At 44.0% G+C, this 21,038-nt stretch overlaps 1 protein-coding gene across 3 annotated transcripts in view; it reads left to right on the forward strand.

The window, feature by feature from the left end:
* Positions 1-21,038, forward strand: part of JCAD (junctional cadherin 5 associated) — a 45,613-nt gene that overhangs the window by 4,268 nt on the left and 20,307 nt on the right. For 2 of the 3 annotated variants that reach the window (XM_039839710.1, XM_039839712.1), the window contains one exon: positions 11,574-11,894. In XM_039839710.1, the coding sequence (XP_039695644.1) occupies positions 11,632-11,894 (263 nt within the window). In that variant the 5' untranslated portion in view covers positions 11,574-11,631. Of the gene's footprint in view, positions 1-449; positions 517-11,573; positions 11,895-21,038 lie in introns of all 3 variants that reach the window. The other variant, XM_039839711.1, reaches the window with a different exon arrangement.

Genomic DNA, 21,038 nt, shown 5'->3' on the forward strand with positions numbered 1-21,038 from the left:
AAGTATCCTTGGAGTTTAATTTTTAAAATGCAATTCAAAAAAAAATTTTTTTTTTTTTTTGAGAAATACTATTAGTAAAGAAAGCCCAGGAGTCTGTGGTTCCACCAAGTTCTTGTCCTTGCTGGGAGAGCCCTCTGGTTTGCGGAGACAGCAAACACCAACCTTGCTGTAGGAGTCCAGAAGTTTCTTTTTTAATGAGCTTGGCGAAACTCCAGGCCAATTAATCTGGAGAGAGTTTAGAACACAGAGCATAGGATTAAAACCATTGTTCTGTTGTGGTTTCTATTCTGATAAGCAAGGACTATATCTCTGAAATCCTTTGGGCTTATTGCTGAGCCCATCCTGCAGGGTTTGTTGCTTTTTTAACAGATTTTTTTTTTTTTTTTTACCTTTTTAATGGGAAGGGTTATCTCACTCATTAAAACCTTGCTATTGTGCTTTGTTTCAAGGGTCTGCTGATTTAAGGAATGCTGAGGGATACTCTCTTGCCAAGGCCAGCAGCCCAGGGAGAGCGAGGTCAGTCTCCAGTACTTTGATATCTGCTTTAAACACTAAATGTCATTTAAAAATCCAGAAACTGCCCCAATACTCAAACCTCAGTTATCTGGATTGGAATTTATGATCTCTTGTTTAAAATTATCACCTTTACTTTCTTTAACTAAATATCGTTTCCAAAAACTTCCTATAGATAATATAGTTGGGCACAGTTTCTATTTCTATATAGTTGCAAACTGGCAAAAAACGATCAGACCACTAAATATCCTTGTACTTTGCTGCTGATTGGTTATCTCTTGATAGCTTACCTATTAAGCTTGTTTCTTCTGTATGGAAATGAAAGAATTTAGGAGAAGAAACCAAGATACTTTTCAAGGAGGAGGAAGGGGTGGTGGTGGGGAGAGAACGCACAACTGTATGTATTGGAAGAAGAGTTGGAGAAATAGACATCGTAGTTACTGTTGGTTATCTCTCAGTAGGGATATTGGGAACTTTTACTTTTTGCTTAAACACTGAATTTTGTAGTGTCTACTTCTAGAATAACTTTCTATGACTTTTATACTTAGAAAATAAGCAAAAAAAGTAAGAGTTATATGAAGTAATTTTAAACTAACTTTTTTTTTTTTTACAAAACCTTGGCTCTTTTATTCTAAAGATATTTAAAAATGAAACTATTGTGTTATAAGTTTAACAGACTATTTTAGGAATCTTTGCATATGGAGTTTGACATATTTGATGATAGTGCAATTAAATTCTAGCCTATTATAAGTTTATTTTTGCAAATAGTTAAATTCAAGAAGATTTTAAAAAATTTATCTAATTTCAATCTTTTTCTTAATGATTGCTAACCTTTCAAAAATGTTAGTGAGGTACTTAGGGCCTCATGAAAATGGGGTGACGTCTCCAAAATTTAATTGTGACAGAATTTAAAGGTGAAAGAGAAGAAAAGCAGTAGAGAAAGAAAGGGAGGGAGAGAGAGAATTCACACAAGTCGTGAGGGAAAAGACAAAAAAAAAAGAAGTTAGAGGGGATAAGATTTATGAGAAAAATGAAGTGCATAATATTTTCTTCTCTTTCTCTCTCTTTTTGGATCAGTGCCTTAACACCAACCCAACCCACCACATTAGCATTCCAAGATCCTTTTGATCTTAGACCCAAGTTTTCTGTCTCTTTTTTTTTTTCTGTCACCTTATAGAAACAACTCAGTGATGGTTACTCTACTAAAATTATTGCTTCACAGAGTAAATATGTTTTTATGTCTTAGGAGATTTTAACAACTCGAGGGCTCTGGCAGAGCTGACTATCACTCTATGTGGTATGGTAATGACATTGTGTGGGAACTTACTGTCCCAGAACTTCAACTGGAACTGTTGAGTTCTTTATTTAATTATTAAGACTGAAAAGGGAGATGACAATCCTATTGCTCATAATAAAACACATAGCTCTACCATTAAAAAAAGCTGTAGAAAGAATTAAAAGTCCATGTGTCAGTTAGTAACATACTCCATTCTGGTTTGTTTTATATCTTGACTATTTACCTCTTGTTTAAAGAAAGTAATTTGTTATATATTAATCGTAACATTAGACAGAAAAGTCATCAGTTGCAGAAATATTTACAGTGAACTGCCAACAATTTGAGGGACTAATTACATCTTAAGTATGGAATGTCAGCGACTACAGCTAAGTTTTAGGTTTTCTAGAGGAGTAGCAATGTCTAATCGAGACCTTTAGAATGCTATTTGTAATCTTGTGTTAGATTTTATCAACAGAACATGTAATTTTAGGCTTACTGCAAATAGGTTAAGAATCTCTGTAGCAGATAAGACACGTGCACCACATACTAGACCCTTAGAACCTTATTTGATTTACTATTCATTTATTCTTTTCTCCAGTGTTTCTTTTATTCTCATTGAAACTTTCAAATATGTAATATATATTCAAAGATACATCTTCCTAATCCTACCTAAGCAACTCCTTGTTTTTGAAAGTTTTTTTCCTGATGATGAAGTAATATTAAAGTATATGAAAGTACTAACATTTGACCATTTCTTATCTGCAAAATGGCAACTTCATATGGTCGCACCTAATACATTTTATAACAGAACCTCATAAAATATAGTAAAGTATAAATAAGTACTTAAAAAAAAGGAAACCCAGAATCCAATACCACTGCTAATATTTGGGTTTGTTTTCATTCCGTGTCCCCTCACCCCCTTGTGCATATGCATATAAGCGAAATTGGTATTACACTGACTCCAGGGTTTTGTATCCTGTCTTTATTATTTGACATGGTATCATGAGCATTTCCCTGTGCCGTTATGTATCTGAAAATGTAATTTTATAAATGTTATAGTCTACCATGTAGATGCAACAGAATTTTTTTAACCATCCCTTAAATTGACATGTAGTTTAATTTTTTATTATCTTAATTAAAACTGGGTTAAATATCCTGATAGAAAACTTTGTATCTCTGATTACTTCATTAGGATGGATCCTAAGAAGTGAGATAATTAGTCCATAGGTTTCATATTTTTAAAGAGTTCATAACATATTAATAACCTTTAAGAAAGGAAATACGCATTTATGCACAGACACCCCCCACACATTCATACACCCACAAATAGGAGAACCCTCGTAGCTCATCATGCCCAAGCCAACAACAAACAGTGCTTTCTAAAAGCTTTGCTGATTTGCTAAGTGAATAATGGCATTTTGGTTTAATTTACATATCTTTGATTATAGGTGAGGGTGAATATTTGTTTCATATTTTTAAATGTTTTTTTTTCTTTTTCCCTTATTAAATTTTCATTCATGTTCCAGACAAATTTTAAAAAGGAAGACAAGTCTGCTTCATTTAATGAGCTTATTAATATTTTCTTTCACTTTACTTTCTTGGGAGCCTTATAACTTTAAATAAGAGAATAAAAGTTAGTTTTTATTTTTATAAATAGAAAAGGAGGAGGAAATGGTACCTGTTAGAGAACGCTCATTTGTGAGCCTCAACCTCTAAGGATGAAAATGCCCGGAATTGAAAGAACAGCACTTAGGCTGTGACATCCATGAGGAAGGGTGCTGACGGGTCCTTTGTGCTTTTCTGTTCTCTAGCACAGAGCTCAGTGCCTTGCACATTCAGTGCAGAACAAGTGTCTTGATCAATTTAAGTTAGAATAAGTGTGCAACACCTGCACTCTGGGACTTCTGGGATGGAGAATTGCTGGACGGTGTACTCTCTGGCCTCCCTCTCCCCAGTACCCACCTCTTCCTCCACTCAGTGTGGGGCCATTTAGCTCTGCTCTTTTGCTTGGCGCCTGTATGGGTGCTAATGAGGCCAAGGTCAGAGGTTTTATCATCATATGACCTATTTAGCTTTATTTTGTGTCATGGCCACAAGCGATATGCTTTTCGCTGTGACCACTGAGTTAGAAATGCATGCTGTCGATCACAAGGGAGAACATGCTGGAGAGAGGGGCAGATTCTAGAGCTAGAAGGACCCTGAGAACCTTTAGTTCAATCTTCTTATCTCACTTTTTTAGGAGAAGACTGGAGCCCAGAGAGGTTCGCTCCTTATCTGTTGAGGAGTGTTTCAGGGTCAGTTCGACACAACAGACATATATGAGCAACACAGAGAAATAGAAACTCATCCTACAGTGGAGGGGGCAGGGTGGTGGACACCTCAACTCCTTGCTGAAATGTTAATGGATTGTTTACGACACTTTTCTAAGTTTATCAGCCCTTTCATGTGAATATAAACAGCATGGCTGATATTTTCAGAACTTAGAAACCTACTCCACAATAAGATTACTTTAAGTGGTCTCAGGTTCTTCGGAAGGGACAACTAATTTGATGAAAATCCATTTGAAAATAATTTTGAGAAAAGAAAATTTTGTGTAATTTTGAGAAAAGAAAATTTTGTGTTGGTTAAATCAAAGTCAAATTACCTGTCATCTTCTCCAACCAATAGTTTCTGATTTCTGTATTTCTCTTAATGAAAAAAGACCATTGTCTTAGTCCCTAAGACTAAAATCCACTGTACTTCTTCCTTTGAAAATTATTCTTATTATTTCTTTTATTTACTTATCCCCTCTGCTGCCACCTCTGCATATTACAGCAGAAGGGACTTATAACTACTTGACCCCACGTCTGTCCTTGCTCTGACCACGTTAGTCTGCCACTTTCCTGCCAGAGCCTCTGTGGAGCAGCCTTTCCCTTGCTTGCGGAAACCCTTCATGGTTTCCCATTGTCTGCTCAAATTAAGTTCAAATTCTATTAATGTTGCAGATAGGAGTGGCTATTTCTACATTTTTTTTTTTTTGAATTGATTTTTTTCTAAAGTTGCTCACTCCTCTTTCATTTTTCGTAGATTGCAGTTTCTGCTTTTCAGTTTCACACAATAGGTTTTATGATGCTTCCTGTTACTGATGAAGAACCCCAAACCCGAAAGGATCAAAGAGGTCTGCTGGAGGTCACAAAGTGATTGCAAGGCATATTTGTGAATGAATCATGTTTCTGAGTGTTTATAAATTCATACTGGTATTGCCATAAGACATTACAATAAAGCGAGGCATCAACCCTGTGTGTGTGGGCATGTGTATACGCATATACACATGTGCAAGGTTTGTGTGTATGTGTGTTTGATATGTATAAGGAAAGAAGCATTTAGAAGAGCCATCTTAATCTCAGAGAATAAAGGAGAATTTTTTTTCATTTTAAATATACGTAGTTTTCATTTTAATGCCATCATGCCTTCTATCTTTTCTTGTTTATGCATTATTTGGTAAATTAGGAAATTTTTGTTGCTATTAAAAAAGGAAATATAGATGAGTGAGCCTAAAATAGTAGCACAGACTTTGAAGCTAGCTGACCTTGATTTGAACCTTATAAGCTGTGTCACCTTGGACAGACTTAGTTTTCTTGTCTGTGAAATGGAGACATTCATATCTACATCAGAAAGTGTGCTGTGAGCATAAAATGAAATAAAGTATGCCGAGCAACTAACAGAATATCTGGCACATTGCAGATTCTCAGTGGATGGTTGATGTTATTATCTTTCATGTGCGCTGCTATTTCGAGCTTATAGAGCAGGCTTTTCCTTCTGCTTTGTATAGAGAAATTTTATTAGGGCAAGGGGGAATAAATTAACCCCAAACCAGAAGATATTCTTGATCAGTTTGTTATGCATCTACTGGAGAGTATTTTCTACATTTCACCGCCTATCATAAGCATCCTCGGGCAGGGAGGCGGGGAGTAATAGAATATAAACCTATCGATTTCATGAATCGATCAGGAAACCTAGTACAGGCAAACTTGGCTGTTCACCATTGTTATTCCTGTACCCCATCCCCTTCAAACCACCTAAATTAGGGACTACAGGCAAAAAGCATTTCTTTTTGAGTCTCACGAATTTCATTTAATTTAAACCAGTCTTAAAGAGGTGAGAAGTAGCATTTTAATAACAGATAACAAAAATTTGTAATTAGCTTTTTGTGTGTGTGTTGTACACTCAGCACAAAATCTTCTATACAAGGATTTTTTATAAATCTAGTTTTTCTTCTTGACCTTTGAACAATGCAGAGGTTAGGGGTGCCAGCCCCCCATGTAGTTGAAAATCCATGTATAACTTTTGACTCCTAAAAATTTAACTACTAATATAATAGTGTTGATTGGAAGCTTTATCAATAACATAAACTGTCAATTAAGACATAATCTGTATGTTGTATGTATTATGTACTGATTCTTACAGTAAAGTAAGCTAGAGAAGAAGAAAATGTTATTAAGAAAATCATAAGTAAGAGAACATACATTTATAGTATTTATTGAAAAATAATCAGCATGTAAGCGGACCAGCGCACTTCAAACCCGTGTTGTTCATTCAGGGTCAAGTGTACTGTCCTACAAAGTTGGTTTTAATCAAGTGGCTTATTTTGCTCAACCCAAGTCGTACAACCAGGTGAGAAGTTCTCTGAGCAGGAGGCTGGGCCTAGCTCTGATTTCTCTCTAGTTAAACTGAGCAATATCACAAAGTCTAGTAGAAGTTTCTATCCTAATATCCTAACGCCCCTAGGAGCCACATAACCTTGGAATAAAGTGGCAGACCCATCTGTTTTTACACATGAGAAAACTGAGGCTCGGAAGTTAAGTAACTTCATAAGGGCCACTGACCCAGTGGAAGCCAGGATGGAAACCTAGGTCATTCTGACATCAAAGCGCAGGCACGTTCTTCTTATTGTGCCCTGCCACTCTGTCTACGCTTGTGTGGGAGAAAGTCTGCAAGCACCGTCCACCCGCGGTGAGGGGAAACAGCTGGACACATGCCACCTGGAGAACAAGATCCATTAGGATAACGTGTTCTTTCAACCAGGTTTTTATTGTGGTGGTAGAGTTTTTAAACTGCTTTTATAGGTTTTGTTTTTGAGATGATGGACTTACTCTAGGAATATATGGGCCAGAGAATAGTAGGAAAACATGAAAAGCACAGTAGTGACATCAAAAGAAACAGAAAGCTATGTCCCGGCGTCCTCAACCCAAAGAGAGAATGAAAGTGGCAGCATCGCAGGTCTATTTCATGTCAAGGGACCAGTGCCTTCCCTCTTTGTTTCCACAGTGCTGGTTTATCTGTCAGCCAGTGATGCAGTGTGCCCAAGCCTCAGCTGTCAAGTCCCTCGTAAGTCATAGTAGAGTGAGGAAGGAAACAGAATACAGTACTTGCCCTTGAGATTTATTTCTTTTTCATTTTCTACCCTTAAGAATAGGAAAATAGCTTCATTTAGTAGTTATGCCTTTTCTTGGAAAGAACATTTGTGATAGGATAGCACAGTCATATTTGCTGTTGAGAACAGAGCAATGAACTTGTTATACTAAGGAATTTCTCATAGATCGATAGGATCTTTGAACTTGCTGAAATTTCAGAGGTCATCTAGTCCAGCACACTGACCAGCACAGGAATGATTTCTACAATATTGCTTTTCAAACTGCAGGCTGTGACCTACTAGAGTGCCATGAAGTTCATTGGGTGGTCACTAGCATTTTAAAGTGAAAAAGAATAGAAAAGATTACAGTACATATCAGTACATATCAGGATGTGAGGGTGAATATTTTGCCTTTAAAGTTGTGATTGATGTGTGTGTACACACCTTCAGTGGTGGCTGTAAAAAGAAAGAAGTTTCCAAATCAACCTGTGCTTAAGAACCTCCCAGCTAGGGACTCCACACCTTCAGAGGCAGCGGTGCCTCGATGGATGAATTGTTCTGTAAACGTTCTTACAGTAAGTGTTTCCTCTGCATTAATGGCATTTAGACATTCATAGAATGAACCCGAGGTTTATAGTGGGCTCATTTTTCTCTCATCGTTGTGTCTTGGCTCAGCCAGTGCTAGAAGTCCCTTACTTACCTGAGACTGTATCTAGGCACCTGCACTGGCTTGACTTCTAAATGCCCACAGTCGGTATTTGAGACAAGGCAACAAACAAAAGTAGTGAAGGAAAAATTTCTTAAATGAACTGGTTATAAAATCATCTTATAGGTGACCTTAGTGTGCAGGTCTACCCTGAGGTAGAGGGGTTTTGGTTAGAAGCCATCTTCCAGAAGCTTGGAAGGGATCTTCCTGATCCCTTGAGACTGGGTGAGGGTCCCTTCCATGTCAGCCTGTCCTTATCCCTGTCATAGTGCTATGACACTATGGAGAGGTGGCTAGCTTCTGTCACTAATACATGTATATGCCACATTTTCATTGCTTGTTTTCCAGTTGTCTCTACAGCAAGACAGTAAGATTCTTAAAGGTGCAGAACATGTCTTATTCATTATTATGGTTTCAGTGCCTGGTGCATTATTTGTACTCATGAATTATGCATTAATGTTTTGGACCATATAAAATAACATTTACTGTTCTAAGTGACTTAAGTGGAGATTGGAGTATCCATTCACAAAAGACAACAGATGTGGATGCTATAAAGTGGGCATGACTTTGGAAATCAAGAGTGGCATCCCAAATGATACCAAAGGAGTTAAGAAATGGTCTAAACTACATGGTGAAAATTAACAGCTAATGTGAAATCTTTCCATAAGGCAAGTGACAAACTAGAGCCAGTGTAGCATAATAAATCCACAATCTTACATTTGCGTGGTGCTTTCCACTTTTACGTATTTACGTATTCTTATTTGGCCCTCAAACAGTCTGCTGAGACAGGAAGATGGCAGCATCGCCATTTTGCAGATCAGGGAACTGCAGTTTGGTGTGGTTAACGACTTGCTCCAGGGAGCACAGCTGGGGCCGGATACCAGCAGGAGCGCTGGGGTTAGAAGGATCACACCTGATACTGTGCTATTTGAAATGCACACATATCTGCCAAGTTGTGAAATCGACTGTTACAATAACAGATATTTATTATTTTTGGTGTGCATTTGTCTTTCCAGCAACACTTTGAGTTGGTTGGTGGGTGGTTTAATTAAATACTGTTGACGTGGAGTGCTGGCATCTCAGGATTGGAAAGAAACTTTAGAAGGGACAGCGTTTAGTCCAGTAACGCATTAGATGCCTTGCTCCTCCCCATCCCCTCAGGGTCCCCTCCTGGTGGCCTCAACCTGTTAGTGAGGCAGCCCATTCCACCTTAAGTAGAGAGGACCCTGAAGAAAGTAAGCGGAATATGATAGGGATTAGAGAAACCGCGTGATGGGTTATCAGTCCATCTAAGGGGACAGGTGACGTTTAGCGTGGGTGCGGAGAGGAGGGCAGAGCCGACTCTGAGTTTGGATCAAGAAGGCGAAGGATGTGAGCCTGAGGGAGCGATGTCCTCCGTGGGCCGAGCAGTGTCTGAGAACACTCGTTTGGGTTATGGGCCTGTGGGTCCTCCCCTACCCTTCTTGCCTCTCCCGCCCGGCTTCAAGTCCTGTGTGTTGAGGCTGGCACACAAGCTCTGGCCTCTGTGAGCTGATAAAGTTAGGAATTTACAGTAATCAGTGTGCTTTTGACCTCAGACCTGTAGGTCAAGTGATAGCTCTTAAGGGATCAACTTACCTAACCCCAGTAGGGAAATGAGCCACATACATGTTTTGTGAGGGTCATTTCTTACATCACTGACAGTGGACTGCAGCACAGCCAGGTCTGTGGTAGACACTGGCCTGTCCCTCTGTGTATAGAGTGTGGTGCACTGGCTTTAAAAGAGCCTGACGTAGTAAAAGAGAGAAAGCAGGTGTCACAAGACCCAGACTCTAACTTTATAGTGCTGACTGGATGTGTGACATTGAGCCAATGAGTCCAAGGACCCCAGTCTAGGCTACCAGGATTGTTGTTATGTCATTTCTTTACTTCTGGGATAATTGTACCCCAAATCTATTTTAAATGTCAATTCCCTCTCTCGTAAATGTGCACCTGTGGTTTATCTAGTGATCATCCTTCAAAACCTAGCTCAAATGTCCTTTTTTCCTCATTTTTGTGCATTCACTAAATAATTATCTATGGAGAGCATACTATATACTAGCGCTGGGGGCAAATTGTTAAACAAAGACCCTGCCTTCCTAGTCTTGCCTCCATGTTCCCATAGCCCTGTGTTTGTAATGGAATCTCTTTCCTCTGCAGTCGCTAGCCCAGTGACTTGCTCAGTTGAATCAAAAAACAAATATTTGCTCTCTGCTTCTTCTATTTCTGTCTAAGTGAATGACCCAAGTTGCACACTTCCCTAAAACACATACAGCAGGAGTGTCAGGGAATGTCAGAATTGCGATAGAGATTTTTCTACTAGTGCAGTAACTGCCAGAGCTTGTCAACCTCCCATGAAATGTAGGTACCTAATAGAAAATTATAGCCTTCCGAAGTTTGATAGCCCTCCATGCTGATGACCGAGACTTTCCTGCTGCGTGTGCTGGAGTGAGGACATGCGCAGTCAGCAGAATCGGTCAATGGGCCCCAGTGAGAATCCCCCTGACAGGAAGCACGTGCGCCTCCCTTCCACCTGCACACGGGCCAGCAGGCATTTCCTGGCCATTGTTCCCGGGGACTGCGGCAACACTATTTCTGTCCACCAGCGAAGTGGGGCTAGAGCTGGCCGAGCTCTTAGAAGCCTGGCTTTGGTGTACTTGCCCAGGCCAATGTCACAACCTCTGGGGAGCAGACCCGTCCGACCAAACTGCCTTTCTCTCTGTAACAATAGGAAGACGAGGAAAGAGCATTCTCTCGTTTAAAAATAAACATGGCAGCCCCACCTATTTTCACACACGTGCTCTCACGTAGGTTCCTGTCCATTTTTATTCCTTTTTGTTGGTACAGTGGTCTTAGGACAGTTTACTCAGGGAAGTAGCTGCCGGTGAATTAATGTCTCATGGTAGGATTTGCATGTGGACACCCTTGGCCCAGAGATGCAAAACGTTTCCCCATGATTTATTGGTGAGAAATCTGATTCTTAAAAGTTTCACATGGGAAGGAGAAGTTTGGGATTGTGTAGTGTTTGGGCATGTATGCTTGATCCGTGTGCCATGTTTTCTCATTATGAGCCTAAAAACTTAAGATCTATTTTCAGCAGCTAGTCAGCCTCACTGGTATAGCTGCCCTTGCTACAGCGTATCATGCTGAAGTGTGTCGTGGCTTTGTGTTGGTTAAAGATCTCACTCTGCCTTTTTAGAGCAAAAGGTATGTCTATAAGATGAGAGCAGGGGAGTATAAGATTAAGCTGGACAATGGTAGTTTCTCTTTTTAGAAACATGAGGTAGTAATTGCAGCTTCCGAGTCTGTATTTATTTTGCCCTCTCTCCTTATGCCTGTAGTTTTCAGATGACTGGGACAAGGGGATGGCGAAACTGTCAATCGTTTTATTGCTTAAACACTACTCTGGACTCTTCTACAAGAGGCAGCCATCAGCGGATGGGGTCCCCAGAATTACCACCATATCTCGCAGAGCCCCCGCCACATGCTCACTCTCTGCTTGAATAAGACAGAGAGTAATTTGAGGCACGACAGTCCCCACCTCTTCACTTTGTTAGCCACACCGTGTTAGTAACCAGGGTCTAGTTGGGGCTGAAGGGAGGGGGCCATGTGAGTCGCAGTTGTGGGAAGAAAGGGCGAGTCCTCACCAACACTCTCTTGTCCCTCAGTGTGGGCCCTGCCACCACGACGGTCCCCGTGCCCAAGCTTTGATGCGGCCAGGGCAGTATGTACAGCGTAGAAGACCTGCTGATTTCTCATGGATACAAACTATCAAGAGATCTCCCAGCACCACATGAGGATCAGCATGAGGGGCGCCAGCCAGCGAGGACAAGAGCGAGAACGGGCCTGCTGAATGGGTGTGACGCCATCCCACACAGCAAGGCGTCTCTGGGGACAGGACGTGTGAGTAATTCTGAAAATGACCGCCGTGCACTGAGAGCCCACGGAGAGCCCCAGAGCGCCTCTGCTGCCAGGACGTCCGAGGCAGGGTAAGCTCCAGCGGGAACTCACTGGTTTCCTCTGACTTGGGGGTTCGGGGTATGTAAGTAAAATCGTTCAACGCCTCATAACTGGCTGGGGCTAGGGAGGGAGAGGTGGGGCGAGGCACAGGGGCACTGTTGTGTGCCCAGCACCCACCGAGGTGTGGGGTGTTCCAGCAGCGCTGAGCACAGGGCCCGGCTATAGGGCCTTCGGTAGATGGTGGTGAGTGAACGAATTCTGTCATGCCAGGCACTGCGTTTCGGTACTCGGCTTCCTTTTTCTTTTGTATAATATCTCTTGATATTGCCTCTTCTAAGAATCAATTAAAAACTCCGCAAAAGCTAGTTTATGTCAAGCACACACTCCTAGTACATTAGGCTTTCTTATTAATATGTTTCAATAGTTTGTCTATTACAGAGTTGAAAGAGGTCTGTATTCCCCTTCGTTTGGGAAGAAGGACACCTTTCTTGTATATCCGTGTGATTCCACTGGCTCCCAACCCACATTTCCCCGGCATGCACCCTGGCCCTGATGTGGGTCCCTGTCCCTGTAAAGCCACGTCTGTGGGTGTTCGCAACAGCAACAACGGGGAGGGTTGGCTGGGGGAACAGGAGGGTTAAAAAGAGGGAATTTCGGCAGCTTGCCACAGAGCCAGCATGGGAGAGGAGCCTGCAACTCTCTTCCAGACGGTTATGACCTAGAGGAAACCTTTGTCATCACTTCATAAAACTGTGTTTGTCTTCAGTGCTGTGTTGGGACCGGGCTCCGACTGGGGAAGGAAGGCTCTGCTTGCATCCAGCGTGTTGTCAAACTGTGTGTAACCAGCAAGAAAAGGACCTGTCTTTAAGGGAAACAAACAAGCAAACAAAAAAGGGAGTGAATTAAGTCTGAAGGGGCTGAACGAGGCATTCATGGTTAGAGGACACCTTTTCACAGGAAGGATCTTCCATGTCAGCTGACAGCTTTCAGGCAAAGAGTAGGAAGGGTTTCGTTCGTTTTGTCCTTACCATCCAGAGCATCTAATACCTTGGTTACCGAGTAAAAGCGAAGGCGATCGCCCCCTTCACGTGCAGTGTGATAGAAGCAGGCTTGTGCTGCCAAGTCAGAACCTCTTCTCTGGCGAGGGGCAAGAGGTATATCCACTGACGGGGCTGGTTCCGAGGGGAGCATGGAATGGCAGAGGATTTAAAGCCGTTTTTCTTTAACCTTACCCCTCACGACTCGCACTTGGGTCCACGGCTGTCTTGGGCTTAAGTCTCTTATCAGCCATGTTTCCCAGAAATGCCCACCGTGAACTTGGAAGAAGGTGCTTATGGACAAGTTGGCTGAGAGTTAGGACAGCTTAGTAATGACTGCACATCCTGTGCTTGCTTTTATCCTGCCTCCTGTTGCTTCTAGTTCTGTACTTTCCACCTTGGATTTCAGGGGCCTGAAGCTCTACCTCAGTTACTCCTTCTTTTGTGTTCACTGCAGAGTTTCTTACAGTGCTGGCACACAGGGCAATCACTATATGTTTATGGATTCATTTCATTCTCACCGTTGTACCAACTGCTGAGGAGCGGAAGGCTGCTTGTAACGAGGTACAGAAAGTGCCTGTGGTGTCCGCGTGACATGCCGTGCGGTCTGTGTGGGGTCTCAGTCTCAAAGCTCTGGATCGGGGATGAGAGTCGGGTCCCCGAGTGGGAGGCAATAGCACCCCCTCAGAATGTCGTGTGGGCAGTGTGGCTCCCAACCTCTTCCACAGCCTGCTCAGGGCTTTCTAGCCCCTGTGCGATGACAGGTGTCTGAGGACCACAGGGCACACCAGCCCCGCCTCCAGGTGGGCGGGCGTGATTCAGTCTCCCAGGAGTCTATTTCTGCCATGAGTAAAGCGCTCAGGTAAGTGGCTTTGTGCAGCACGGGGATGACTTTGTATCAGATGACAGAGAGGTCGACAGACCTGGCCTCTTCCCGCTTCTGAGGCTGGCTGATAACTTGGGAGGTGTATAGTAGCTTTGGGAGTGAAGGTTGTCTTTTAGGGTAGAAAGAGAAAATGCATACGTATTTGTAAAAATGCATGCCCATGCCCAAGGCCTCAGAGACCAGCTGCAAGACTTCCTAGGTTGTACTGAAACGATGTTTTTTTTTTTTTCCTTTAGTAGCCAATAGAGAATTGAAAACAGGAGGTGAACAGAAAGGTGGGCAGGAGGAAGATTATTTTTCCTCAAAAAAAAAACGCTTTGGGAGAAAACAATAAGTGCTAATAGTTAACAGCTTTAACATTTTAAAGAAAAAGGGAAAGGAAAACAAAACCCAACAATGCTTTGGCTTATATAAATTCTGCGTCTGGGCGGATGTATGTTACTGTGCTAGATCTCAGCCTTCAGTCAGTCGGTGAGTGCGGCAGTGGTCTTGCAGCCTGGCCTGCCCCACAGTGACCCTGCTGGGCTGGCCTCCGGGTCTGGTGGGGAAGTGAGGCTCAGGATGGCTCTGTGCAACTTCAAGCCGTCGGGGTGACTGGGAAGCGTCGAAAGGGCCCCCTTTTCCTGAAGTTTCCCGGGTGGGTTTGAGGTCTTCCCTGGAGTATGTCCCCACACCACGGACGAGCTGGTCCTCAGTGCCCCACTGAGTGACTGGGGAAGATGGTCATCCAAGTCATTTGGAAGGTCACAGGGGCCGAACAGGGTCAATTTGTTTGATTCCGGCGGAATGGCTGAGATGTCAGCATGTTGGCCATGTTGCTATTTTATAGCCGAAGAACGTAAAGCCCAGAGACAGTTGGCAACTTGGCACAAGCCACTGGAAGCAGTGGAGAGAAGCCCGGCTTGGGCCACAGACCCTGGGCTGCCAGGCTGGTTGGTGGCTGCCGCTCTACAGCAGCCCCGGGCCTGGCCAAACTCCTCGCATGAGGCCCGGCCCAGTTTGAAAGGGGCGCTCAAGCCTCCGAGCGCCTTTTACGGCTGCTCTGTGCCGGATTGTTCTGTCCTTTCTCACTTCCTCGTCCTCTGCCCTCCCAGTGGCTCTCACGGGTGTGTAACGGCTCTCGGAGCCCAGCTGTGTCCCTTTCCTGTCCGGGCGCTACGTAAGGAATGCATCCTGTTGTACTTAAATTAGACACGTGTGCATCAGGCCGCCTCTGCGCATGTTGATAAGGGCTCCATAACCGAAGGTGGTGTTGCCCGCCATCTGGGGCCGGTGAGAGTGGCCGGGACTTCTTTCCCTCTGATAATTAACAAGGGCTTAGACAGAGTTTCTTACATGAGAGCTGGTTACATCCACTAAAACTTAGAGGAGTAAAAAGGAATACGGATTTCCAGACATTCAGCATGTGTGTTTCCTAACTTGCTGAAGAGGCTGTTCTTTGAGCTTTCACTGTCATTAGATCAAGCAATACTGAGCACCCAAGATGGGATGAGAACGACAGTTTTGATGTGAGGAGGGGTGAAAGACCAACTGAACTTGCGCTTCTGCTCAAGCAGTGGAGCCAGGACCAAGAGTCAAATCTCGTTTTACGCAGTTTATCCAGACTGGTGATTAGGGAGCAATGGTTTCCCAAAGCTACTGTCCATGTGTGCTGTCCGCCTCAGGACTGTAACTTAAAGCACAGAGGATGGACTCTGAACCCTGACTGTGCGATTCCCTACTCAGGGCGTCCCTGGACCCCCATTGCCTGTGTTTTCAACCGCCAGCTCTTTCGTGGGCCGTGCAGTCCACCTCTTCCCAGCCCTACCCGCCTTTCCTGTGCCCGCTCCCGATTGCAGGCTGCTGGCCACGCAGGGCCAGGGTGTGCCCCCAACCCCCAAAGCCCTGCTCAGGAGCTCCCAGAGCCCTCTCCTCCCCATCACTCACGGGAAGTCCACCTTACCTGTTTGACTTCTTAAGCGTCCTCCAGTTGAAATTACTCTCCCATGTGTTTTTCTAGAACTTTCTCCTGGTCCCCAGGATTGTCAGCTTCCTGAAGGCTGACACCTTTTCTCATTTATCCCAGATTTTGCTAATTCCCATGAAGAATTTTGCATTTATCAAACACCCAAACATTTCTTAAAAAATAAATTAATCAGGTCAAACCTAGTACTTGTATGGCAAGTCAGTTGCATAAGTCCTGAGTGTTTCAGATCATTGGGCTAATGTGGGATGGGAGGGGGAGGATTTGCCAGTGAGAGGACCTGTGTGAAGCTAGTGGGGTGGGGGGGTTCCACTGTGAAAAGGAGAGGTGTTGGCTCTCGGTGAGAGGCAGTTGCGGTAGCAGTGCTAATGGTTTTGTCTGTTCAAGCTAACTCTGGGGAACGGGGAGGGAGGGAGGGAGGGAAGGAGGACGCAATAACAGAAATTCCCAGCGGGCCGACTAGTCCCTTCTCTGTGGATTCTGTGGGTGCAGAACACAGCGCCCCCGAGTGAGCAGGAGGAGGTTGTCATGAGGGCGTGGTGATGGGGTCTCATGGATTCTCCACGGGTAGGAATCGAAGACCCGCAAGCTCATTCGATGTGGGGATGTGAACGCCGGGAGTCAGGACTGGACCCTCAGTCGATGTCTCTCTGGGTTAGGGGTGTTCCCTGGGGGACCCTTTGGTCTCTGTCCCACGTTGTTGTTGCCTCTCCCTGCACTTAGCTCCCCCTCTGCTGTGACCAGCCCCTTCCTTTGCAGACAGTCACTCTTCCTAGGGACCTGGGCTCACGGTGACTTTTGTTCTCTTGCCTCCACCTGATGGTTTAACCCCAGAGCCCCCTGATGACTGCTGCCCTTGTCTCTCAGATTTTTGAGAGAAAGAATTGACAGATTTTGGCAGCCAGTGGATGCTGTGGCCTTGGTTAGCATGTCACCCCTCCTCCAATCAGTGGGGGCAGGAGAGGGGCTAGATAGAGGAAGAGAAGTTAGACAAGAGGAGAGAAGGACCAGATGTGGGTATCTGAGCTGTGCCCAGGGTGGCTAAAGGGGCTATAGACTATGTTGATTTCTAGGCCGGGAGGGGATGCTGACCACACACCCCAAACGTGTTACCTTCACAGGCCATTCATTTAGTGACCCTAAAGACTTGGCATTTCCTCCTCGAGTCATTGACTCTGCAGAGAGCTCTTCTAGATGGTACGCCGCTCCTAATAGTCTAATAGTCTCAGTTAACAGACTGTGATGCTGAAACTGGCTGCAGGCTTTGCCTGAAAGTGCCTCAGATGATACAGGGAAAAGACCTCACAGGTCATGTCACTGTCGTTACAGCAATTGTAGGTTCATAGCTGGAAAACCATGAATGTTTGTACAGTGGCACACAGTCGGCATTCTATACATCAAATGATTTAATGCTAGATTTTTATTATGTTCTAATTTTTGCCATCTAACCAACAGCAGATACTTACCGAGTTCATCTTATATGTGGTGTCTCTGTTTTCTATGGCAGTAGGAAAAGGATGCTTCTGAAAGCTTCTATTTACATCTGTGTTCAAAGATTATAATGAGAAGTATTCCTTTAGTTCATCAGTTTGCACTAACTGTTTATGCACATACTGACTGTTCCAGGGCTTGCTTGCCAACACACACACACACACGCACACACACGCACACACGCACTAGGGGGAAGGAGGAGACAAAAGAGAAAAGCTAGTTGTTATCTATACATGAAGGAAACTGCTGCTCAGAATACAAGTAGCCATAATTGAATAATACTTAGCTACCATTAAACTATGTAAAAAGACTGTTATCAGGCATTCACGGTTTCCTTCATGTGTTTCCTTTGAAATATTATAATCAGAGGAAACTGTAAAATAAAGTAACATAGCAGAGCTTTGAATCTGCAAGGCACACCATAATAGGTTCTCCTCCGTTTAGCCCCAGGAATTCTGGTAAAAAATTTTTGTTAGTTAACCATGAGAATAAGTTGTCATTATCTCTTGTCATCAGCGGCAGTCATAACTAATTAGAGACTTGGCAATCTAGGAGTCTCTGATGTGGCGAGGATCTAGGACCTCATCCTGGGAGGTTTATATTTGATCAGTAAACATCCATTCTAGGTAGTGCTACTGGATATGGTAAACAGTTAATTTTCAGAGGCTTTTTAAGCCCCTCTCAAATCATATCCTGCTTATAATGGTTTTCCAAAAAAGGAATGCTTCAAGTTTAACATCTGTTTCTATGTAGCTCTTTCTCTTTATAAAACCATACTCTCACAAGCATTATTTGTCTTTTAGCTGCTTGCTTCATATCCTAACTGTTAGGTGTTTTTATTTTGACCTCGTCACAGAAAAAAGTCAGAGAATCGTTTCAGCTGGTGTGCTCGTGAACACACGTGAGGATTCAAACCTCTTGTTTTTCCCATGGCCTTTTCGTAGACCCTTCTTCTGAGTTGCTTTGTGCTTGTTCACAGGCAGTGCGACCTTCCAGAAGCGCCTGGGTCCTGGTCCTCTCTCCTGTACATACTCATGTCACTTTATCATCACCAGTCTTCCCCAACAGGAAGCCAATTGGACCCTTTGAACACGAGTCTTCGGCAAGAACAGTGATAAGGAAGTACTTCCAGAACGAGTGGGAAGATTTCAGCAGCACGGCCCAGAACTTCATTTGCGTTGGTGGCGGTGTCATCACCAAGAGGATCGTTAGTACTGAGTTTCTTCTTTAGCTAGAGAATTGGATTAGTTAGCAAGCTAGAAAATACCCAGATTAGAGAAACCAGATGGTCAGAATATGGAACGTGGGTCTAAAAAAGACCGAGTCGTCTTCAGTTGCGGTCACTTAGTTTCAGAGTTGACTACAGCTGACCCTTGAGCAGCACAGATTTGAATCTTCAGGTTCAGCCAGCATGGACGGAAAATTGTTTCTGATCTGCGATTGGGAACGCGGAGGCCAACCGGATGCATTGTCCTCCCTGCTTTTACACAGGGCACTTGGGTACTATGGATTTCGGTATCCGCAGGGGTCTTGGAAACAATCTCCCATAGATACCAGTGATGACTGGGGAGTCACACGTCACACTCAGATTTTTGACAGTGCGGGGCTTGGCACCCCAACCCCCACATTGTTCAAGGGTCAACTGTGGACTTTGAGTTCCTGACATGGTGCAAAGAGCCTAGACTGAGCTTACCTTCCACAGAGTAGAGGGTTTGAGGCGCAGAGAGTTTGGGGCTCCGTAACTGTTCACTGAAGAAATGAAGTGAGGGGTGGTGACAGAAATGTGAACGGAAGTGAGAAACTAGGGTTATTGTTTCCCATTGTTGACGGTGGCAATGTATGGACTACATGAGCAGAGATGTTTGACTTGGTAAAAATATAATATATCCTTAGTAAAGAGAAAATAGGAAAATACTGAAATAATCTGCCTTACCTATTGGATTTATTTGAGAGAAGATGGATAGCAGCTTGCTCTTCCTGCTTTGTTTTCGTAAACTAAATATTGGTTTGTTCTTCATTGTCATTATGGAAATGGGCGTCGCTTCTTCCTCAGAGACCAGCCAACACTGAGAGGCAGAGTTTTGTTGTGACAGTCAGCTGTGTCACCGTTTCCTGTCATTGTGAGGGCCTATAGATTACGACTTAGAGACAATAAGATCTAAAATAATCATCGTGTTGAGACAAACACTCAGTTCTCTCTTTCCTCTGCCCTCAGCCCCTTCCTCGGATGATGTGAGGAAGAGTTTTGGAATTATATACTCCACTGAGAATTTATTTTAATAGGGCTAATGACAGTAATAATAGTTTAAAACAAGGGTGTATTATGTGTTAGACACTCTGCTAAACAGTTTAAATGTATTATCTCATTAATCTCTCCCAACAAACTTAAGAAGAAAGGAATCGTCGCCATTCCCTTCAATATAAATGAAGAATCAGAGGCAAAGAGAAGCCAAGTAACAGAAGGTCGCGGTGTTGGCATTCGACCCCACACCACCGGCCGGTGCCCACACTCCCAGCAGCACTGCCTGCACTGCTCCCTGTTGCTGCAGAGAGGGGCCTGAAGACCACACCCGTGGTCTCGTTAGCCTGTTCAGGTGCCACAAGCCTTGGCTGCTCTGTTGCCTGGGAGCAGCCTCTTTGGGGGTTTGGATGCAGGTTCGCTGTGCTTTTCCAGGCCTGACTCAGGGACGGTCTGCTCTCACTCCACTCTTGTCCCTTCAGGCCTTTTCTCCCCAGAGCTAGGAGATTCATCAGAGGTGATTAGTGACCTGTGGGGAATGCAAGTGTCGCCGCCAGGCACTTGTACGGTGAGGCCCACATCTTGGCGGGAGGGAGGGCTGGCCTCTGCCCCCGCTTTTCCCTGGGCTTTGCCCATGGTGAATTGCTTCCTGCCACTCTGACACGACCCTCCCTGCGGGTCGGTCTCTCTGTAGGCTCGAGGAGGCTCCTACATGATGATGGTACACGAGAAGGTGTTTTATATAGAGGGAGCGTGTAATCCGTCATGGAGATCCTCGTGTGGGTAGGTGTGTTGACACACGTTCTTCTGGAGGGGGGCTGCTGCTGGAGTAGAGAGGACTCCCAAGTGTCTTCTCACCTTTAAATTCAGAGAAGTCAGTGTATCCTTGCCATTTTACAGGAAGGCAGGTGGTCTCATTTAACTAAGTAACTGATGAGCGTCAGAGATGGGAGTTTGTGAAACAGGCTGTCTTCTCTCAGAAGTTCAGTCATAGGAAGGCTTTTATTCGAAGATGACATTCACTGTGAGGTTCCAGCTCTCTGCATTGAGGGTAACTCAGTGCACACAGCAGTGGTTGCCCTGCCCCAGGTGGCCTACCACCAGTCCCCACCCACCTGTCCTCCACATTCCTCTTCTCCTTCCATGCAGACCCCACCCTTCTTCCTTCAGTTTTATTCCTCTGCTCCCTCCTACTTTGCTCACCTTTTCCTTCTCTATGTGTGCATTTGTCAGTGGTCCACATGGAGACCGCACCTCAGAGTACCCTTCATTGAATGGTTTTCCTAGTCTCTTGATTTTCTTACATACATTCAAAAGCTATATATACTACTAGAATTTTCACCACATTTTCTAAGATGGCTCAGTCTTTCACATCAGCACCCACTGTGCACTTAACTGACTTGTAAAAAGTGAGCACCATTCCCTGAGGCAGTCCGTCTTAGGTGGGGTCTCTGACTTACCCAGAATGTATAAAGGTCTTTGCCAGACCTGCAGAAACAAAGTCTGTTGAAGTCCCATCCGTAAGATGATCCAGAAAATGGCCGCCAACCACATTAA

This window comes from Pteropus medius, unplaced genomic scaffold (assembly GCF_902729225.1).
Source record: "Pteropus medius unplaced genomic scaffold, Ma_sr-lr_union100, whole genome shotgun sequence".
NCBI lineage: Eukaryota > Metazoa > Chordata > Mammalia > Chiroptera > Pteropodidae > Pteropus > Pteropus medius.